This window comes from Lissotriton vulgaris, chromosome 9 (genome assembly GCF_964263255.1).
Source record: "Lissotriton vulgaris chromosome 9, aLisVul1.2, whole genome shotgun sequence".
Taxonomy (NCBI): Eukaryota; Metazoa; Chordata; class Amphibia; order Caudata; family Salamandridae; genus Lissotriton; species Lissotriton vulgaris.
Window position 1 is genome coordinate 245,103,563 of NC_141697.1, and position 22,330 is coordinate 245,125,892.

The following is a 22,330-nucleotide window of genomic DNA, read 5'->3' on the forward strand; positions in this document are numbered from 1 at the left end:
GAGGTAAATCCTGTGGGGAGACAACCTTAGAAACATCAACAAGTCTCTTTTTCTTCAGAAAAGGAGGAGGTAATTCAGTCTCCGACCCGCGTTTCTGAGAGGTCTTTGAGTGAAAAGAAGAGACACTCATCCTCCGAGACCACAGCGTCCGTTGTCTTCAACTTCTGAAGCCACAGAAGGAGACGGGCCTCTCTGTCCCTTAAAGTTTTAGGTGGAAAAGTACGACAGTACTTACAGGTCTTCACTTCATGGTCAGGGTAGAGACAGTAAATACATTTACTGTGTGGATCTTCATGAAAGAGACGCAGTTTTCCACAGGAGGGACAAGATCTGAACAAAGACTTCCTTGAAGAAGACATTAAAGTTGAAAAAACAGCTAAATAAGTTGAAAAACTGAGCAGAGCTCAGGGAGACTCCCTTCAGACGACGTGCGGTAGAAAATCTGAGTTCTTGGGCTTCTGAGGAGAAGGTTCTAGAGGGAGCTACAGCCTGATTGGCTGGAATTTGGACCAAAACATAATGACACTGATATGTTACCAAGATGAGTTTCTCCCTTAGGCTTTCTATGGGCCTATTCTGTTCTATGGTACTTTTGAGTTTTCTGGATATTTTACTGTATTTTATATATGTATATGTATTTATATAATTATAATAATTTTACTTATATATGCATATATTACTGCTATTTTATGTACCGTGGGACTCCCACTTTGACGACGGGGAATATTCAAGCATGTGAATCTATGAAAGACACCCCTAATACTGGAGAATCAGTGTTATACATGTATTATCTCTTTCGTCAGGAAGGAGGGAGGGATGCGTATGATTTATGAGACAAAAAAGGAGAAAAGTAAAATTAGGCAAATACATTCTTTAGAGATGTTTGCCCCACCTGGGACTCAGCATTAGCAGCCGATTCAAGACAATGGTCTCTCACAAAGGTATGGCCTGATCTCCAAGTTGCAGCCTTGCAAATCTCAGCAATAGGGATGTTCCTTAGCAAAGCAGCTTTAGCTGATTTACCCCTGGTGGAGTGGGTCCTAGGTTTACCGGAAAGGGTTTTGTTTGCTTTTGATAACAAAAGATTATACAGGAAAAAGTCCATCTAGATAAGGATTGTTTGGAAGTGGCATATCCAGTCTGTAGAGGACCATAGTTTGTTTTTTGAAAACTTATTTTTATTGTAATACTGCACAGACATTACATTACATATCAAATATACTACTGACACGCTAACAGATTACATCACAGCAAACTGTTTTTGGTATCCACGTGCTCCACTCATTGCTTTCATTGCGGAGTGTGTAGTAACTATATGGTGAATAGGGCCTACTCTGCCCAGGAGAATTGCGTGCCGCATTACTTATCTTAACTTTTAGTAACAAGGAAAAAATTAACAAAAAGAACCATGGCAGCGATTAGTGGAGAAAACCCATCCCTTAGGAAATAGAGGTAGGACGTCTAGCACAGGACTATCAACTGTTTATAGAAATTGCAAAGGAAGTAAGGGGCTAACTAGATCATTCCCCAGTGGGTGTTATTTCTATGCGTGTGAGCAGGAATTCTCCTCGTTCTCCGGGTTCTGCGTGGAGGTGGTATAGCTCGACGTCTGCGTTGAACTCTCCTCTCTCTCATTCAGGCCCTCTGGTGCCTGCAATCCAGATGACCATGGTTGACAAAGAGTTGTTTTGATTTTCTTAAGGATTGTGTCCTATCTAGATAGAACTTCAAAACCGTTCTGACTTCTAGAGTTGGATAGATCTCTTTGCAGGACAAAAGGAGTTTGAAAGAGCATAGGTAAAGGAATAGTCTGATTGACATGGAAATCTGAGACTACCTTAGGGAGGAATTTAGGATGGGTCCTTATTACTGCCCTGTTTCTATGGATAACTGTGTAGGGTTCATGTTAACCGATAGTATGTATCTCGCTAACTCTGCAAGCTGAAGTAATGGCTACCAAGAAGGAGGCGTTGGAGAAAAGCCTTGAGAATAGATTTGAAGGGAGGACAATGTTCAACTCCCATACAGAAGATCTCCGGAGGGAGGGATATATCTTCTTAATGCCTTCAACAAAATCTTAACTACAGGCATTGTGAAAAAGGAAGTTTGTGAAGGACATTTTCAATAAGCTGTGACAGCTGTGAGATGTACTCTAATTGAGGAAAAATTTAATTTCCCTTCAGCGAGATGGAGAGATATGGTAGCATAGCCTCTTCACAACAAGTAAGAGGATTGACATTGTTCTAAGAACACCAGATGCAGAATCGCTTTCATTTGAAGGAATAGGAAGTCCTAATATATCGTCTCTTGGCTTCTCTTAGCACATTCATGTATTCCGGAGGAAGGTTTAGGTGGTATACTGTACGTGTTCAGGAGCCTTGCAGTGAAATTCAGGGAGGGAAGGTTGGGATGTTGAATCTGGGGCAACATTTCTATAGAAGATCCGGTCCGTGTGGACACTCCGAGAGGTGAAGGAGAACCGTGTACCATTACTGCTAAGGCCACTCCGGAGCAATGGGAATTATCCTGGCTTTATAGTGGGAGAACTTGATGATCAATGTCAGCAGGAGGGGAATTGGAGGAAATGTGCACAGAAATTTGCTTGACCAATCGATCCACAGGGCATTCACAAGTGTGCCCAGTTGGTGGAACCTCAATCCGAAGCCTGTACATTTTCTGTATTTTCTGTCTGCAAAAAGATCTATTTGGGGGAAAACCCCAGTCTGAGAAGGTGTTGTGAAGTATGGCGTAGTTTAGAACCCACTCGTGATTTTCTTGAATAACTCTAAGAGTGTCCACCTGAGCATTCCGGTTTCCTGGAAGATGGACCACTGTAAGAAAACAAGTTACTTACCTGTGACTTTGATTCTCCAGTATTGGTAACTTTCATAGATTGCCATAGCTTGTATAATTGCCCGTCATCGGAATGGGAGCCTCGGTAAATAAAAAATAACATAGCAGTAGGTACAAAAGAAAAAGAAAGGCCTAGGCCTCATCTCATTTTGTAGCATATCCACCTCTTTTTGTAAAAAGAGACCAAAAACATGTAACAACCAATCAGATTAGCCTCACCCCATAGAACCTTCCTGAGAGAGCCTCAGATTTTCATAGCCGTTGTGTAACAGTAACCAAATATGCTGAAAGGCGGAGCTTTCCCAGGGGGAGGAGGGTGGGCGCATGGGAATCTACGAAAGTTACCAATACTGGAGAACCAAAGTAACAGGTAAGTAACTTGTTTTCTTACTCCAGTATTGGAACTTTCATAGATTCCCATAGCTTGTATCAGAGTAGCTCGCAGTTTGAAACAAAGCACATTTTGTGAAATAAATACTGCAATAACCTTGTTTCCATATTCTCAAAAGTAACAACCAGACATTCCAACATTACTCAGTAAGCATGATCAGATAAAAAATGTGCCATTACAGGAAGGAGGGTTAGAAAGTAAAGCTCACCGCTTATTGGAAGAGGTTCTTCAGGACTGCCTATCCCACTGCCACCTCACTCTGTGTGGAAGAGTCCAAGCAGTAGTGCTTCGAGAAAGTATGGGCACTGCTCCATGTAGCTGCCCTGCGAATATCCTTGATAGGAACTCCAGAGAAAAGAGCAGCAGACTATGAAACTGATCTTGTGGAGTGCGCTCGGACACGTCCTTCTAGTGGCTTACCAGCTGCTTGGTAGTAGTAGTGGATTGCACTGGCAATCCAACGTGAAACTCCTTGCTTTGAAAGAGGAAACCCTTTGAGAGGTGCACTGAAAGCAACAAAGAATTGAGTAGATTTCCTGAAATCCTTGGTACGCTGAAGATAGAATTTGAAACATCTCTGGACATCCAAGGAATGAAGAGACCTCTCCGCTGGAGTTGTAGGTCGGGGGAAAAAGATTTTAGAATGACCGGCTCATTCAAATGAAAATCCGGAGGTACCGTTGGTGTGAATTTCGGATTTGTTCTTAGAATCGGAGTGTCCTTCTTAAACTGTAAACATGGATCCTTTATTGGAGAGCTTGAAGTTCCCCATCTCTCCTGGCTGACGTTAAAGCGAGAAGGAGAGCCACTTTCCATGACAGAAACTTAAGATCCGCTCTATGAATAGGCTCAAATGGAGGTCTCATGAGTTGGTCAAGAACCAAATGGAGTTGCTACATGGGAGGCGGAGGTCTAACCGGAAGGAATACTCTAAAGAAGTCCTTTCAAAAATTGTTTGACAATTCTTGACGACCAGAGGGAAGGACCAGAGGCTGTCCGTCTGAATCTAGATATAGCCGAAAGGTGCACCTTGATAGAAGAGTAGAATAGAAAGGATGAAGGTTTTCTCAGTGGCACCACAAGCATAAACGTTTCCATTTCGAACAATAGGTTTTATTCGTACTTGATGCACATGCTTGAGCTAGGACCTCTTTACACTCCTGCACATGCTTGAGCTAGGACCTCTTTACACTCCTGAGGGATATCTAAATTCTGAAACTCTCGGTTTTCAGGAGACACGCTGTCAACTGAAGTGAGCTCGGATCCGGATGTACCACTTGGCGTTGAAACATCGTTAATAGAGAAGGAATGGGCTGTAGATTAATCTGTTGATCTTGAGAGAGCAGGAGAAGCTCTGTGAACCAAAAGTGGTGGGACAAAGCCGGTGCTATTAGAATCATTGTGCATGGTTCCGTTTTGAGTTTCCTTGGATTTAGGGGAATTGGAGGAAAGGCGCAAACAAATGCGCCTGACCAGGCCACCCTTGATGGGAGGGAGAGAGGGGGTGAGGGGGAGAGGGGGAGAGGGGGAGAGGGGGAGAGGGGGAGAGGGGGAGAGAGGGAGAGAACGGGAGAGGGGGAGAGAGGGAGAGAGGGGTAGAGAGAGAGGGAGAGAGAGAATCTCTCAATGTATCTGCTGTCGTGTTGAGGCTACCCGGGAGATGTTTCGCCGAAAGAGTGATCTTGTGAAGAATCACCCATTCCCAAATCTCCTGGGCCTCCTTGGAAAGTAGCTGAGACCGCGTTCCACCCTGTTTGTTCACATAGTGCATGGCCGTCGTGTTGTCTGTATAGACCAGGACGGTGGAATTCTGTATTCTCGGGAGGAAAGCCTGTAAAGCCAGACAAATCATCTTGAGCTCCAGAAGATTGATGTGGAGAGTGCTTTGTTCAGGTTTCCAATGGTTGCTTACTTGAAGGTCTTGCAAGACCACCCCCCAGCCTTCTAGAGAGGCGTCCGTGGTCAGTATCAAAGGAGCTGGAGTAGTTGTGAAAGAGAGACCTTTTGAGATATTGTCTTTGATCATCGACCAGCTGACCGCCTCTTTCATAAGAGGAGTAATGATTATCTTGTTGTCAAACGAGCCTTCCGCTTGGCGCCATTGCATGTTCAGTTATTCCTGTAGTGGGCGCATACGAAGCCTGCAATGCGGAATTAAGGGAATACGTGATGAGATAGATCCTAGGAGCGATTTGTATAGGCGAACAGACTGTCTTGTTTGTACTCTACGGGCGGAAGAAACCAGCCTTTTCCGTCTTTCTTCTGATGGAAAAGCCTTGCAACAAGTTGTATCTAGAATGGCCCCCAGAAACTTGCCCGATCTGGAAGTACAAAGGACTGACTTGTCCTTGTTGAGTTGAAGACCCAGATCATTGAAAAGCTGAATGCAGCTTTTGACTGGTCTTGTAATTGCCTGAGAAGATGGTGCTTTTATCAACCAAACGTCTAGGTAAGGAAAAACCTGCAGTGACAGTCTTCTAAGAAACGCTGTAACTTGGGCCAATACCTTTGTGAAAACCCGCGGCATGGATCTGAGTCCGAAAGGTAGGACCTAGAATTGAAAGTGGCTCTTGGCTACTGTAAATCATAGAAATCTCCTGTAGGCTGGGTGGATAGGAACATGGAAGTATGCGTCCTTGAGATCCAGAGTTGCCATGTAATCTCCTGGATTTAGAAGACGCAAGATGTCCTGAAGAGATACCATCCGAAACAAGAGTTTTATGAGATAGGTGTTGAGCTCCCTCAGGTATAAGATTGGGCGCCATTTTTCTACTGTCTTGTGAACCAGGAAAAACCGAGAATAGAATCCCTTGCCTCGTTGGGATAGAGGTACTGGTTATATCGCTCTTTTGAGAAGCCGTTGATGAGCTTCGAGAAGTAGAAGGTGTAGATGTTTCGATTCGGTGGCGCGAGGGGCTCTTGAAGGTGGAAGGTGCTTAAACTCTAGTGTGTGTCCAAACCGAATGACATTGAGGACCCACCGATCCGATGTTATGATCTCCCAGCTGCGGAGGCATTGTGATATCCTGCCCCCCACTGGTGTTACATGGGGTGGAGGAACAGTAGACATCTCTCCCCTGATGCCCCTGTCGCCCTCTTGAAGGCTGGCGAGAGAAAGACGCAGAGTGGCTCTGGTGTTGAGAGTACTGAGGTCTGTACGATTGTGATTGCTGCGAATAGGAGTAGTAGCGCTGCTGTTGGTATCCTCCTCTGTACAAAGAAAAACCTCTCCCTATTGCTCCACGGAAAGGTACTCTGCGGTATTGCAAAGTCCCAAGGGACCTTGCCGTTTCGGTGTCCTTCTTAATATCTTGCAGCGTGTCGTTCACATCCTTTCCAAAAAGCATTTCCCCATCTAATGGAAGATCTAAAATTTTATTCTGAACTTCCGGGCGAAACCAGGTGGACCGAAGCCAACCCTGTATAAGGACAGCAGCACCCGCCAAAGAGCGGAAAGCAGTGGTGGCATTGCGCAATCGATGATTTCTAAAGAAGACCGCTCTCCTTCCTCCAGGATCATCTTTGCGTCAGCCTTAGAACCATTTGGTAGTTGGTCCATTTACGAAGCGAAGTCGCACCACATTTGGCGATCATATTGTCCCAAAATTGCTAATGCATTGGCAGCCCTTACACGGAGGCTGGACATGGAGGAAAACCTCTTTCCCACATTATCTAGATGCCTACCCTCCTTATCCGGTGGTGTGGTAAGGGGCGCCAACGGATTCTTTGACTTCTTTTGGGCCGGCTTCGGTTGACCAACCAGGCAAGCGGGACCATCCTCTGGAGCCTTGTATTTCTTCCCCAGTAGCCGGAGAACAGGGATGACGTTAGCTAGAGACTGCATTACCTTTATCCCCTCACTCCATATATGTTCCAAAATCAGGATTGAACGGACTGACTTTCTATAAGGCTTCTTAAAATCGTAAATTAAACATTCCGATTGTACAGTCTGAATGGGAAGATCAAATCGTTTGGAAGCGTTTCCATCAGATTATGGAAACCTCCGATGTCCGCTGGAGGGGAATCTATAGGATCCATTGATGGTGAAGCAGGATCGGGGATAACTTAATCGTCACACTCCTTATCTGGATTCGGGACCTGGTCGATGTTCTGGTCATCATCCGATGAATCATCATGTACTGTGACGACATTTTGGTGATGTTCAGTTGGTTCTGGCTCCGGAGGTTGAGGTTGTTGAGGAGCTACTGTGTCAGAAGAATAAGTTGGAGGTGGAGGAGGAGGCCCCTGTATTGATTGTTGATCAGAGGATTGTGATGGAAATCTCCTCTTATAATCCAACAACATGACTTGAAGATCACTAATAAGTGAAGAGGGCATGGCCACCATACCCTGCTGCAACTGTTCTTGAGATCTAGCTTGTGGCAGTTATGGCTGCTGCTCAACATAATAGTCTTCAGAGTCCAAGTCCTGGTATTGTACTTTTAGTTGGGATGGACTGTATGCATCCCCAGAAGAACCCTCATTCTCATCTGAAAATTCCTCATCCAGAAGAAGTGCCGGAATTAATGGTGTCACTCTCAGAGGTGATGTCATTTCTGGTGTAATTTGGTGTCTTTTGATTGAGATTTGCACTTTCTGTATCGTCGACGAGATAGTCGACAAGGTCGTCTGAGGAGGAATCGTTGATTAAGAGTGAATAGTCGACGTGGATGGAATGATAGTCGACTGTACCATTGATGAGCTCGTCGTCAGTACCATTGTGGATATCGACATTGTCGGAGTCTACGTTGCCTTAGTCGTCGACACCATCGTTGGCGTCCTCCTCGTCGACGACATTGTAACTGGTACCTGTAGCGTCGACGATGTCATCGAAGTCGTCATCGTTGGCGAAGCTCTCGTCAACGCGCCAGTCGACGGAGCTGAAATCGATGTCGGGTGAATTTTAAATGCAGTTGTCGACATACCAGATGTTGTCGTCTACGACGGACAGATTTTCCTGTCAGATTTTCCATCTCGAGGTACCGAAGCTGTTTTTTTTTTAACAGCTTTGGCTTGTTTGATGGTCAAGGCGGAACAGAAGGACCATGACTCGCCTTCTGAGTAGAAAGTACTTCAGGCACTAGTCCCTCCCTCTCCTTTACACCTCGGTGAGGAGATTTTATGGGACTGGGCCTGTCAGACCTATCAGAGGTCTTTTGCAAGGCCTTAGCAAGGGGGGTCAGCTGAAGTTGAAGGGGAAGACCTACCCCTCTTTCTAGACCTCCTTGAAGATGTTGCTGAGGAGGTATCATCACGGTCACTGGATATTTCTTCCTTTCGTGACTTCAGCTTCTGCAACCAGGTCTGTAAATATCCTTCGCAGTCTCTCAGGGTCTTGGAAGAGAAGGTCCGACAGATCTTACAGTCAGTGGCCTTGTGGTCAGGGTACAAGCAGTAAATGCAGTCATTATGCTTGTCCTCCACATAAAGCCCCTTCTTAGAACAAGTAGCACAGGCTTTAAATAAAGCTTTCGTCTCCTTGTCTGACATCCTGAAGAGAACTGTAGAGAAAAACAAATGAAATCCAAAGTTGAAGAGAAATCTGAGCAGAGTTCAGTGGAGGCTCCCTTAGAACAACGTGCAGTAGAAAATCTAAGGCTCTGAGGCTCTCTCAGGAAAGTTCTATGGGGTGAGGCTAATCTGATTAGTGGTTACATGTTTTTGGTCTCTTTTTACAAAAAGAGGTGGATATGCTACAATATGGGATGAGGCCTAGGCCTTTCTTTCGCTTTTGTACCTACTGCTATGTTATTTTTTATTTACCGAGGCTCCCATTCAGACGGTGAAGGATACAAGCTATGGGAATCTATGAAAGTTCCAATACTGGAGTAATCTTAAGATCTGTGGGGATGGGCCACTTCCAGTTGGTTTGAACTCCGAGGGACAGAGTTCTGGATCTTGTTCCTCCCTGATTGTTCAGATAATGCCTGGTTGTTGTGATGTCCATCTGAACAAGATGATCGCCTGTTTTGAACGACCAGAGGAAAGCCTTCATGGCTAGGTGTACTGCCCTCAGTTCCAGAAGGTTGATGTGGTTAGACTGTTCCCTCAAAGACTGCAGGCCTTGAATCTGAAGAGGACCCATATGAGCAACCTCAACCTGTCAAGGAGGTATCCATCACTATTGTTTGGGCACAAATGTATTGGTGGAAATGTATCCTTTTGATGACATTTTCTGAGTGGCACTGCCATTTGAGCGATTGTTTCGCATGAGTAGTCAGAAACACTCTGTCTTACCATCTTACCGAGGTTTGATCCCATTGATCTTCCAGGCACTGTTGGAGAAAAGATGTGCATACAGGACTTTGAAGATGCACAACACCATTTAAACTAGGAGAGAAGAGACTGGTCTCACTGTTTGATGGGATGTTTTGTTCAGATTGTGAAATTTCTGATGGATAATGGTCTCTCCTCCGAAGGACACACTCTTGTGTGTAGTAGGTCTATAACTGCACCCAGGTAATGCAGTGATTGAATTGGGGTTGCGATGGACTTGTCATGATTCAAGTGCAGACCTAGTCGATTGAGAGTTATGACGATTAGGTTATAATGTTGGCTTGCTTGCTCATAGGAAGATGGCTTAGTGAGCTAATCGTCAAGATATGGATAGTTTAAAATCCTCATTTTCCCGAGGTGGGATGCTACAGCCGCATGCAACTGGAGAAAGTTCACAGTGCAGACTAGAGTCTGAAAGGAAGGACCACGTATTGATAGTGATCTTTACCTATAATGAACTTCAGGAAGTGCCGATGTTTTTTAACGAATGTGAAAATAGGCGTCTTGCAGGTCAATTGAACATAGCCAGTTCCCTTGATGGAGTTGAGGGTAGAGCTGATGAGGAGCCAACATCCTGAAATTTTCTTTGCGAACTCAGTCAAAATACTTTTATTCAGCGATGTGCCACAAAAACATGAAGATCAATAAAACATTGTTAACAAACCAAGCCAATTCAAGGGTTAAACTACAGAGTAAAATACAATCTAAAGTAGAAGTGTGCCAGGTATGCCCAGGCGTGGGTCCCGGGCTCACTGTGTCACTGTATTCAAGCTAGCCTGGCTGATGAAGGGTGAGGCCCCGAAGCTGGTCCAACGATGTTGGCTTGGCAGTTCCGGCTGGACTGTTCCCATGAGATACAGGTTCAAGATCGATTTGCATATGGCTGGGTCTAAACTGGGGTGGCATGGTGAGCAAAGGAACAATGGATCTACCCCAGATCTATTGACTGGGGGTAAATGTCTGATTTGCTCTGCATTCCGTCCATCTGTGTATCTTGTGCTTCAGTATAATTCCAGCAGATGGCTATGTTACCTTTCTTAGTGAACCTTAGTTGCCTATCGGCCATATATCGACATTCTACAGCACAGTTGATCGTTTAGTAATTAGAATTACTGTCACTGTTGTGCGGTATAGGGGCAATATGTTACTTATGAAAATATACCATAAAATTAAGATGCATATATACGTTGCGATTAGGAGCACTCTAATAGTATAAAATGAAGTTGGAAATATAAGTCGTGAGCGCTCTGATGGGAGATGCATTGTCGTATCCCTATAATGCCGCACAGAGCTATTGTTTCATAACTTTCATTATGGGGAAAAGCAGTAAGACGGTGAGGCTGGAGGGGGTAAAGAAACACAGAAAATAGAAAGACTGCCTGAATTACAGCACAATCAGTGGAGGGACACTAATTAAGGTAAATAAATCTGCGCTTGGTCCATGGAACAACAGGTTTTTAATTCCACACCCTGTGCATCTCTGAATTCCGCAGCCACTCAATTGACTAGAAGTTGAAGCTTCATATTCACAGCTGCTAACTGGCATGGTCTCTGCTGCTCGGCTATACTTTCTGCAGTTGGTCATGCTCGCCTTCCTTATTTTAACAATAGGAAAGAAACCCCCTTAGTTCTTGTTCACAACAGAGACCTTAACTTGTCTCATCTTCTCATATTGCAGTACAACCGGCCTAATTTTTGCTCTGTTTTTAAAAGCATGAAAGCAGACTAGTTAGTAGCTCCACACCTTTCAGACACCGGATGCCACTCCTTAGCTAACAGTGGATTCAACATTCACAGAGTTAAAACAAGGCCCAGATTTACCACCCAGAAGACAATCCTGTAAGCTGGGCTAAGCCTAATGGGACCACTGGGTAGTTGTGGAAGTCCCCAAAAGCACCATTACCATATGAAACACAAATTAACATCAACTGCTATCTTGTAGGAACAATGTCAAACAACAAATACAAATATAACACAGCATTTGTATCAGATTATCAGTTTGATTATTTCTTATATATCCCACTCATATGTGAAATTTTTTGAGTTTCATCGTTTAAGATAATCCATCCACAACAGTCACCTCAATATGTATAAGTTTTCCTTCACTCTTTGGAGAAAGCAAAGTACCTCCTGACAGCTGCCTGTGCAGTGGGAAACCCTTGTTTACACTTTGGCAATTCAATTTTAGCTGGCATTCTCCATTATAGCAATAACTCAAATCAATGCGGTCTTTCACATTATGGCGTTCCTCTTAGCTACAAAGAGTAAATTCAACTGCTTATCAATGATTATGAAGGAACTACATTGAGGTTCCTAAAGAAGCCGCAATTAAATTTAAAATCTGAAGTCTCATGAAAGAATCTAAATGTGGTTAATGCAAGAACAAGAATCAACTACTGACCGTGCTCATGTAGACTTCAGAGTGATCTACCAAACGCAAAGTCAAACAGAAGGACTGCATTGGTTTGTCTTTGCAACCAGAATTTGACACAATTATCAATTTGCTTGAAAGTTGGTAAGGACCCATGCTAAGGATTTCCAAAACTGTGTTTTTCAGCAACACAGACTTTGAGGTTTCTGGTTAGCTGTCTGTTCTGGGACCAGATTCAACAACAGCATGTTGGTTTTGTTATAAAGCAAAAAGGATATCTGCTACATGCTTCTAACCTACTGCATACCCATCATGAACGCATGTTTATTGAGGACCTTACAAGAACAAAAAAAAAAAAAAGGAGGCGTGGCCAAGATGGCGGCTTAGGTGGACGTGTTTTCCGGAGGCTCCCCGTCCCGGACCTCCATGCCCTGCCTAATTTGCTGACCACCCTGCTGCTGGACCTAGGGCTTTGTGGCCGGAGGTGGGGGAAGCACACGAAAGGCGACTCAACCGCTGACAAGCGGACCTGCGTAACGAGAGCCGGCAAGCGGGGCCGCGCTGGGAAGGGCGAGCGGCGGCCCGTCTTCCGCCTTGCAGAGAGGCCCGAGGGTTCCGTGACGGAGCTACCAGACCGGGAGGGGTCACCGGAGCTGGCCAAGGCACCCGAGGTGGTCCGGCGGAAGTGTGGACCGGATCTGCCCCGAAGGGCCGAGAGAGAGGCCCGTGCAAGGTGTCGCCGGGTGGCCCGGCCGGGGGCAGCAAGGAAAGGCCCCGGCTGCGGCCTTGCAGTCTGAGGTGAGAGCTCCGGGCGGCGTGTGCAACCCGACCCCCGCATTGAGGAGGACCCTGGAGGGACTGCGGCGCTGCTGCTGCCTCGGGAGGAGACGCCGGAGCTGCCCAGGACGATACGGGAGGTCCGGAGCTGACGAGGGCCGGTTCAGCCCCGGGACCTCGGGTGAGCGGTGCGGGGAAGGAGACGTCAGGGGGCCCGGCAGGAGATAACGGGAGAGGCCCCAGCTGCGGCCTAGCCGGCGGGGGAGTGAAGGCCCCGGAGGATTGGAGCCAGAAGGGGCAAGGCCTGCGGTCAAGAGGCTCAGCCACCCCGGGCGGAGAGTGGGACAGAGCTGGCAACGCCGGGGGTACCTAGTGAAGACAAGTGGAGGCTTGGGCCAGAGGGGAGGAAGGGCCGGGCAGGCCGAAGAGGAGAAGAACGGGAGGCTGCGACGTGGGCCTGACAAGTGAAGGTTGGCCGGCCTCGTGTACAGGGCACGCTGACTGCGTCGGCCCCCCTTGGGAACTCCTCACCACCGAGAGAGGGCATAAGCCGGGCTGGCAGGGAACACTGGTGGCGCCGGGGTCCGGTGTTGACGCACTTAAGCTTGAACCAGACGGCCCGCAGCCGTTACACACTGCAGCTTAGGGGCCAGAGGCTGGAGGAGAACAAGCCCCGGAAAGGAGCGAGAGACTATCGCAGAGGGGGCCCCGCTGCGGAGCCGCAGATCAAGGAAGCGGAGCCTGAGGCGACGAACGCTTCTACGACGCACTGTGAGTTGTGCTCCCTGACCCCAGGGGGAGGGTGGCCGCCTGAAGCCATAGCGGGACTGGTGGCGCCAGGGGGGCCACGGGGGATATCATTGGCCTAAGGGCAGTGCGCCACTGACGGCTTGCTGCGTGAACTGACCGTGCTGGGCTCCTGGCCCGGGTATTGGCCCGGACGGATCGACTGAGCCCCCAGCAAACAGGCGGAGAGGCCGGTGGTGGAAGAGCCGATTAGGAGAGGGAAGATGGCGGCCACCAATCGCAAGGGGAACCACACCATCATGGACTTGCTGTTGAAGGGGAACTCCAAGACAGGAAATTGTCCGGCTTAATGAGCAGCAGACTGACCTCCAGTCCCACACGGAGGACCTAGAAAATCGTTCCAGGCGGAACAACATCAGGGTTCGAAATGTACCCTCTTCTGCGGAGGGGGGGGGGGTCGCAAGCTATCTACAAGGACTATTCCGGGCAGTACTTGAGGAAGGAGAGGATTTTGAGATCCGCATAGATAGAGCTCATCGAGTGGGCCCGACACGTAGGTCCCGGGGTCCTCCCCCTGACATTCTGGCCTTTCTGCCCGATTACCCTTTAAAAGAGTGCATCCTGAAGGCGGCGCACCTTAAACAGCCCATTCAGTATCAAGGCCAAGCTCTGGAACTTTTTCAAGATCTCTCAGCGATCACGTTACAAAAGAGAAGATCCTTCAAACCAGCAACCACGTTTCTCCGCAACGAAGGGGTCCAGTACTCCTGGGGTCACCCCTTTAGATTGATCTTCCGATGGAATGGGACCCTCCATCAATTGCGCTCCCTGAGAGACACTTGCTCAGTGCTGGGAATTCCATACGAGGAGAACCGACCAGGATTCGACGAGAATGGAGGCTCTACAGGGTCCCCACCCGCATCCTCTCAAGCGACGAGCGACGGCTGGCAGAAGGTGCGATGCGGCCGATCGTCGAAGAAACCACTCAAGCCTGACCAAAAGACAATGGAACAGGAGAAGGCAGCAGCAATACAGGAAGTATCCAAAGACACGGGGCAGGCTCCTGAGGTCTGGTAAGGGGGTCATACACAGATAAGTATGGCACTAGGGATGGGGAATGGGGCGGGGGGTCTCTAGATATTGTTGCACTGCAGGAAACACATCTCCTGAAGTCAGAAGATCATCGGCTTAAGCACAAAAAATACCCCCTTATATATAAAGCCTCTGCGACCACTAAACAAAAGAGTGTAGCACTGCTTTTCAGCTCGGCCGCACAGTTCCAGCCTATGTGTACATAGGGCGACAAAGAGGGGAGATGGCTGATGGTCAAGGGCCGTTTAAAGGGTAAAGTGTGCACATTTGTATCGGTTTATGCCCCCAATACTGGCCAAAAGAATTTCTTGCTTACACTTCTGGGTAAAGTGACAGACTTTGCAGAGGGTCCTATTTTCCTTTTGGGAGATTTCAACCTGGTCTGGCACCCAACTCTAGACAGTACACACACTAGAAGATCTGACATGGGCACATTCCCGGACTCTATCCAGGCGCTTATTGGGGACATGGGGCTCCTGGACACTTGGCGATTAGCACACCCAACCACCTGGGACTTCTCGTTCTATTCCCATGTACATCAGACCTACTCACGACTTGATTACATCTGTCTTAGTCAGTCCCTACAGGGCTACCTACAAGACGCGAAGATCCTCCCCATCTCCGTATCCGACCATGGGATGTACACAATTTGTTTAACCTGGCTTGGTGGTGCCCCAAAACCAGCACGTTGGTACTTCCCAGAAGCATTAATAAAGGACAAGGAATCGTGCACGCAGCTGAGGGAGGCAATTGGGAAGTTCTTCTCCTTTAATGACCCGGAGGAGACCTCAGAGTACAACACCTGGGACACGTTCAAAGCTGTTTTGAGGGGGAAATGCATTGCACTTAACTCAGCTCTTAACAGACAGCGCGCTAAGGAAAGGGAAGGCTTGGAGCAGGAGCTATCGACGGCCGAGCAGGCCCACAAGCAGACACCTACCAGACAGACACTACGCGCACTCACGGCCCTCAGAGGCAAACTGCCGGCCATATATAACAATAGGGCGGAGTTCACCCTCCTCAAGCTGCGCAGCCTATCCTATACCCAGGGTAACAAAGTGGGGAAGCACCTGGCCAGACAATTGAAGGATAAAAGGGAGAGAGAATATATAGGGAGAATACGTGACAGGGCGGGGAATCTACTTCACAGAGACGAGGATAAGGCAAACCTCTTCGGGGCGTTCTATGCATCTTTATAAACGGCTGATACTCCTGACACTGAACACCAACGCGCTTTTCTGAGGGACCTACCCATCCCAAAGGTTTCCCCGGAGTGGAACGAAGTCCTCACAGCCCCTATCACCCTGGAAGAAGTCCAAGCAGCTATCAAATCGCTCAAGGCCCATAAGGCGCCTGGAACGGATGGGTACACTGCAGTCTTCTATAAGACCTTTACATCCGAGATCGCGCTTCACCTGGTCCGACTTTTCAATCGTATGGCCACGGATGGCAATTCTGCAGCCTCCATGGCCGCGGCGGTGATCTCGGTGATCCCCAAACCGGGCAAGGACCCTTCCCACTGTGCCTCCTACAGGCCCATTGCCCTCCTTAACGTAGACGCAAAACTATACTCCTCCATACTGGCCAAGAGACTGGGCGACCTTATGCCGCTTATCGTCCACCCCGACCAGTCCGGCTTTATCAAAGGGACGCAAACACATGACAACACTAGGCGCATCATCCATTTAATAGAGAAGGCCAACAAATTTAAAATTCCTGCGGTGTTGATCGGCCTTGACGCCGAAAAAGCGTTTGACCGCGTGGATTGGAGCTTCCTGTGGTCCACCCTGACGAGGTTTGGTTTCTCCCCCCAATTTATTACAATGCTCCAGGCCAACTATCGACACCCAAGCTCTAAAGTCTCTGTCAATGGGGTGCAGTCAGCCTCCATTAGCCACTCCAGAGGGACTAGACAGGGTTGTCCTCTGTCCCCCCTACTCTTCGCCCTCAGCATAGAACCCCTAGCTATATCGGTCAGGGAACATCAAGGGATAGAGGGTCTCCCCTTCACTGGAGAAGCCCACAAAATCTCGCTTTTCGCGGATGATTGGGTTCCCTCCCACATCTACAAGACGTGCTTGCCTCCTTTAAAAGGGCAGCAGGCTTCAGGGTCAACCTGGACAAGTCCTACATTCTTAACCTAACCCTTTCTCAGGCGGAGGCCTCGTAGCTCCGAGCGCTATCGCCGCTGGACTGGGCACCCTCTTCCATACAATACCTAGGGGTCCAGCTGACTCCCAGGGTCGATCAATTGTACGCGGCCAATTTTCCTGTACTCCTCACCCGCATCCAAAAGGAACTGGTACGTTGGAAGTCGCTTTTTCTCTCTTGGTTGGGTCGCATACATGCTATCAAAATGACCCTCCTACCTAAACTGCTCTATTTATTTCAGGCACTCCCCATAGAACTGGAGGAGGACTTCTTTGCACGCCTAAAGACCATGATCCTGAAGTTTGTGTGGCAAGGCAAGGGGGAAGGGCATGTTACTCATTTTTCATGCTAAGACGCCCACAAAGGGAGGGGGGAGCTGGTCTTCCCGACCTTCGCCTATACTATAAAGCGGCCCAACTGCGCATCCTGGTTGAATGGGCGCAAATGGAATCGGAGAAACACTGGCTCCATATGGACCGCAGCGTAGCGGGCAGGACGATCTGGGATTTGATCTGGCGCGCTAAAAAGGACAGAACCCTCAATGCGTACATCAGCACCCCGACACGCACCGCCCTCAAAGTGTGGGACTCTGTGGCGGAGAGGGAGGGCTGGACGTCCTTCCCGTCACCACTCACTCCAATTCACTTCACCTCTTCCTTTCCTCCAGCGCTCCGAGAGGGGCCGTTCGACGCCTGGAGGACAGGCGGCGGTCTCGCACTCACGCACCTGTTCCACAACTATGATCCACTTACTTTTGAGAATTGCAAGAGGGACTATGGGGTGGGGGATCAGGAGCGCTATCAACACGCGCAACTACTTCACTGGGCTCTGGGGCCACAGACTAGGGAGGGAGCCAACAGACCTCTTACCAGGTTCGAATTATTCCTTCTCAAGGCTAAATCCATGAAGGGGGCAATCTCGGCGCTGTATAAACTCCTACTCTCCACAGAGGCCGCCCCACGGCCACGCTTTATGTCTTGGTGGGAGGGGATGGCTAAGCGGGACACTGGGGAGGAGAAGGGGACACACCTGTGGGCGGATATCTTCCGCTTTAACCGCTCCACGACGCTGAGGGAGGCCCATTTAAAGGTGATGGAAGACTGGTACCTATACCCATCTAGACTTGCGAAGATCTTTCCAGGAGCATCGGATAGGTGTTGGAGGGGGTGTGGCCTTTTGGGTGACTTCCAACACATATGGTGGGATTGCCCCTCCATTAGGCCGTTCTGGGAGGAGATCCTTGCTCAGATAAAATCCATTTTAGGATACCCGGTCCCGACTACGCTGGCAGAAGCTCGACTTGGCCTTAGGGACCCCCTGCTAGAACACCAAACCAGAGCCGATAAAAGAATTATGTGGTTATGCTTGGGGGCTGCTAAATTAGCAGTTGCAAATGCATGGAAGCAGAGAGAGGCGCCCGCGATGTCACTGTGGCACTCCCGCCTATGGCAATTGCTCAGCTTGGAGCGTATGTCCGACATATCTCGAGAAGACTTTAAGAACTTTGAGTATCGCTGGGGACTACTGGTCTCGTTCCTCTCTAAGGGCCTACCATCTGCGGTGTACCCCTCTACTCTCAGGGCCATGCATTTGTTCGAGATTTAAAGGCCTCATTGGGTTGACACGCTACTGTATGGCAATTTCACCACAGGGGGGGGCGGGAGAGGGAGTTCGGGGGGTGGGGGGTGGGGAGGGAGAGTTGAGCGGTATGGTTTTTTTTTTTTACTGTTTGAGTCAGGGTAAAACGTCCACCTTCAGATATCCTGGTGCTCCGGGGACTCAACACTAGCGGAACGCTCTCGCTGGTATTGCTGGGGCTTAAGAGTTGGGAGAGCATATTGTGTCTAAGGACTTTTGCGTTGCACCATTGCTCTTGTGGTTCTCCCTTCTAGGCCCAACTGGGACTAAACCCTGGCCACTCAAGCACGGAACATTAAGGAGCACAGTCCAGCGGTGACTTGAGTCGTTGTGAAGTATTGACCCCTTAACTTGGCCATGTTGTACATGCTGTGCTCATTGTCTTGTGGGCCCCTGCGTGGGCTTGTTGGCGGATTGTGCCCTGATTCTTTAACTGTGGACAACAATAAAATCTGTTTGACAAAAAAAAAAAAAAAGGAGTTACATCGGTAGATAACACACACAAGAACCAGGAGAGACTAGGAGACACCCATGTAGGAGACAAATCAATATTAAAGTAAAATCTGCAACTGGAAACTGTTTCCATGTTGCGAAGGTTGGAACATATTTTCTAATCTCAGAGTATTCAAGTAAGATGGAAGGGGTATGAAGGAAAGGTAGGACAATTAAATGGGAAACTCTATAATAATAAGTAGAAATACATTTTACCATGTCTTCCTAGGTGCAAGGAATAGCTTTGTTGGTACTCACCAGCTAGCGATTGAATGATATGCCATTTACTCATTTCATTTTAGAATACAAAATACAGAAACTTGCTAGGTATTCAGGACCAAGGGGAACGTGGAATCAAGTATCCTACACATTTGCTTTCCCAAAAATAATATGTTGAATATTCTTAGCTTAAGATGTGTGAACTACTTGATGACTACTTACAAGATACTTCAATAAAGTAACTGGTCATTACCATTGTCAGTTTCCAGTGCCTTTTGGGTGCACATGGGTTTGTAGAGATCATACGTGGGTCACAGTTCTCTTATGACAGTTTGTCCTGTGCAAATTACCTATAATATGTGAAAGCCTAAATTCAGATTCAGAAAACGAAAACGAAATACTACTTTGTGTGCTATTGGATACAAGGGGAGAAAATCAGTGGGCGATGCTCGCAGTCATTTTTTGCAACCTCCAGTATTTCTACACTACTAACATACATGATCTTACCTAAATAACTGTTGAAAATTTGGTTTAATAAAATTGGCTTCAATATTTTGCCTTATGCATACTATATGGGTGATTCCACATTTCTGAAGCACCGGCAGCTGTAAAAAATAAAATTAAAAGAATACACATTAGAAATTTAGTTATTTTAGGAGCACAACAGTTGTAAAACTGATAATATACATTTTAATCTACAATGTCATGTTTTTGGAACTCATCTAGAACTGTCACTTGAAAAGTTGGGGGGCTGAGTATGGTACAACATTAATTTCCTGTCTTGTCCTAGATATGATGCACATAGTTTTAGCATTACCTATGCAACAACGGCCTGTGGACTAATGGGAACAAAAAGGTAGCTGATGATCAGGTGCCGTACTAGGGAAGGCAGGAAGGAAAGCAGCTTTATTAATACACAATGACCAAGGAAACCGAAGTGTGGCACTGCATGATCCATTAGAACTTCAGTATCAACAAAAGAGGTCACAATTCACAGTACTTCTGGTTGAGCATCACAGTGATTTTCATTGAACTTATAAATGTAATAATAGTCACATTAGAATAATTTCCCACAACTTGTGTGGGGAGCGGAACAATTCACCCACGGACTATTGCCAAAAAGTCAAGAAATGAACCTGTTCAATGTATTAAAGCACCCCATAATAAGCCCGTTAAAACCCAGCTTTCTAGAAAAGTTCACTTTTTAACCAACAATCCATACAAAACGACCTTAATCTCCATGGCTGATACAGCCAGAGAAGAGGGATGGTCTTTTATCAATTCTATGAAGATCAATAAGAAGCAGAACCAGGACATAAAGTAAGTAGCCGTTTTTCTACTTATTAGGTCTTCATTGATATTATAAATCTAATAACAGATTTAAAAGCAAATCCCTACAATCTGTGACTAGACCATGAGAAATAAATGCCATCATGTCTACAATGCTACCAAAGAGATCTACAGATTTAAAAAAAACATAAAATCATGGTAATAATTTTTGGTGCCTTATAAATGAGTGAACAGATTTCCAAATCGATGCTTTTCGAAGCTGGCCAACTGAATGTTCCGTAACCAGGACTTAGTATCTAATTTCTCTCTAGACTAATGGGTTTTTGTCGTTATAGGCAGTTTTTTTTGTGACAATTGGCAACAAAAACAAATACAAGAGCCAATCCAATAAAAGATTAACTGTTTCGAGATAGCTTTCCAGTCCTTACTAGAACAACATTAAGACTGTGAAGAAGACTTCCTAATTGATTTGGGCTGATTTAGATAAACACTGAACTCTTCTGACAGGTAACAAGTACAGAAAAGGTTCTGTCGATAAGATGGGTTGCTGAAAAACACATACAAGGTGATTCTATGGTTGATATGATATTCAGAAACCACCTTTAGTAGAAAGAATGGGTGAGTTCTCATAACTACTGTATGAAACGTAGAAAGTTGTATTGGGCTATACGTTTGAGAGTGAGCCTGTAGTTATGATACCATATGGGAGCACCGTTTCCCAAGTTAGATACAGCAATGAAACTTTGTGAAGGGGTTTAGAATGAGGACCAGCTAATTTGGACAGCACTACATTTAGCTTCCAAAGAAGGTGAAGGTGCCTTTATAAGTGGATGAACTTTTTTCATGACTTTGAGGAAGTATTTCACTACTGGAAGATTGAAATAGGAGGTTTAATTTAAGCCTTTTCTATACTCTGTTACACAGGCCGAGGCTGCCTGTTTTTTTCTATCAGGTATTTCCTTGGTGAGCTGGAGCTTTTGAAGGCCAGTAGTTTTTGGGCAGGGGCCACTGCAGGCAACTCTGTCACTTTCTCCAGATTTCCCAGGTATTTACAGCAGGTGTGGCTTCAGGAGAGGACTGAACATTTTGCCAAGGCTGCTTTTGGTACCCAGTTCAGCGCTGCTGTTACAACTGCATGGTAAACATTGATGGAGGAGAACTGAGGTATAGCAAGATACAATAAATATAATAAATTTGCTTGTGCTTCTTATGACTAACGTTAACATGCTGGTGCCGCTCAGGCCGTGCTCATGCCTGTGTAGGAGGAGGACGACGTGATGTGATGGCAGTTTAGGAGTTGCAGTGGGGTGACTGACTAGGTCAGCCAGGTGCCACAGGATTGTGAAGTAGGAGCAGTGAGTGGAAGCATCCTAGCATACCAGTGGTGTCGCCGCTGTGACCAGACTTCTCCTTCCAGGCTTCCTCGGTCACCTCAGACCACGTTGCATTGTGTGTTGCTTTCGCCAAGAAGGGTCGCCACGCAACTCTGTCCTTCTTTCCTTCATTTCATGATTAACAAGAAAATTGCCCACATCCCCTGCTCACATTCAGAGCAGATTTATGCTTCAGGGCAGTGGCAGCTCAAGTTGGTGGCTCACTCCATATGGTTTTCAAGTCATCCTGGGTGGGGTACAGCCAGGGATCATGGGTGGAGCGGGGAGCCGTGTTTTTGGTGTAGGCTTGGGTTGGTCCCAGGCAGAGGAGACATCAGCTATCAATCAATGGAACGTGGTACTGCTTTAGCTGACCAGACACCAGACAGATCCCTCTCTGAAAAATGCAATCAAGCACTCAACCTAAATACTAAGATATCATGGAAGATCGTGGATTTCTGTACTTCTGTTCTGTCAACAGAAAACACCAAAACACTCCAGTTCAGCTCTAAAAAGTAAGCTTTTATCCACGAGTATTTTGAATGATTACATGCTTGTATAGCGCATGGCTACCCGGAGGCATCCCAGCGCTTTCAGACCCAACAAGTATTCAACCACTCAACAGAACAGAGAGGTCTTCAACCGTTTCCTGAACACCAG

General features: G+C 47.0%; 1 protein-coding gene across 1 annotated transcript in view; it reads right to left on the reverse strand.

The window, feature by feature from the left end:
• Positions 1 to 22,330, reverse strand: part of STYX (serine/threonine/tyrosine interacting protein) — a 320,814-nt gene that overhangs the window by 159,595 nt on the left and 138,889 nt on the right. The window contains exon 4 of the mRNA XM_086937427.1: positions 19,515 to 19,612. Coding sequence (XP_086793553.1) covers positions 19,515 to 19,612 — 98 coding nt within the window. The remainder of the gene's footprint in view (positions 1 to 19,514; positions 19,613 to 22,330) is intronic.